This window comes from Neophocaena asiaeorientalis, unplaced genomic scaffold (genome assembly GCF_003031525.2).
Source record: "Neophocaena asiaeorientalis asiaeorientalis breed wild unplaced genomic scaffold, Neophocaena_asiaeorientalis_V1.1 scaffold461, whole genome shotgun sequence".
Classification (NCBI taxonomy): Eukaryota; Metazoa; Chordata; class Mammalia; order Artiodactyla; family Phocoenidae; genus Neophocaena; species Neophocaena asiaeorientalis.
Window position 1 is genome coordinate 3222935 of NW_020173230.1, and position 503 is coordinate 3223437.

Below are 503 nucleotides of genomic sequence, written 5' to 3' on the forward strand. Positions count from 1 at the left end.
TAAACATCACCTCCAGAGACCACCCAGCTCCTCCTGGGCTCTGTCAGGGCAGGTACAGGGCTGGCCCAGGCTGGCTGCCACCCTTGGCACCCATTCCCCAGAGCTGAGGTCCCTGGAGCGGGCAGAGGGCATCTGGCCGGAGCCCCCACTGGTTCTGTGGTTCCTGCCTCCCTCACCTCCCATCCAGCTGCCCCGGGTCCCCTGTGCACTGGGCTGGGAAGGGGAAGTCATGTTATTAGCTCCCGGAAGAGCCCTCCAGGGTGTCCCTGGGCCTGGAGGCCACCACCGGCCCTCGCCAGCCCCGTGCCCTTCAGGGTCTGCTTCTCGTCTCTGTTACATCAGCCACGAGGCCCGGCCCTCCTGTGACTCCTCTCCTCCCCACTGCAGGCCTCTTGGGGCCGCCAGGGCCCCGTGGGCTTCCTGGAGAGATGGGGCGCCCCGGCCCCCCCGGCCCCCCCGGCCCATCAGGCAGCCCAGGCCTCCCTCCACACTGCCCCCAAGGC

The 503-nt window shown here is 69.4% G+C and overlaps 1 protein-coding gene across 1 annotated transcript in view; it reads left to right on the forward strand.

Annotated features, from left to right (window-relative positions):
• Window positions 1–503, forward strand: part of COL26A1 (collagen type XXVI alpha 1 chain) — a 173244-nt gene that overhangs the window by 159713 nt on the left and 13028 nt on the right. Inside the window, exon 7 of the mRNA XM_024745284.1 lies at window positions 388–501. Within this exon, the coding sequence (XP_024601052.1) occupies window positions 388–501 (114 nt within the window). The remainder of the gene's footprint in view (window positions 1–387; window positions 502–503) is intronic.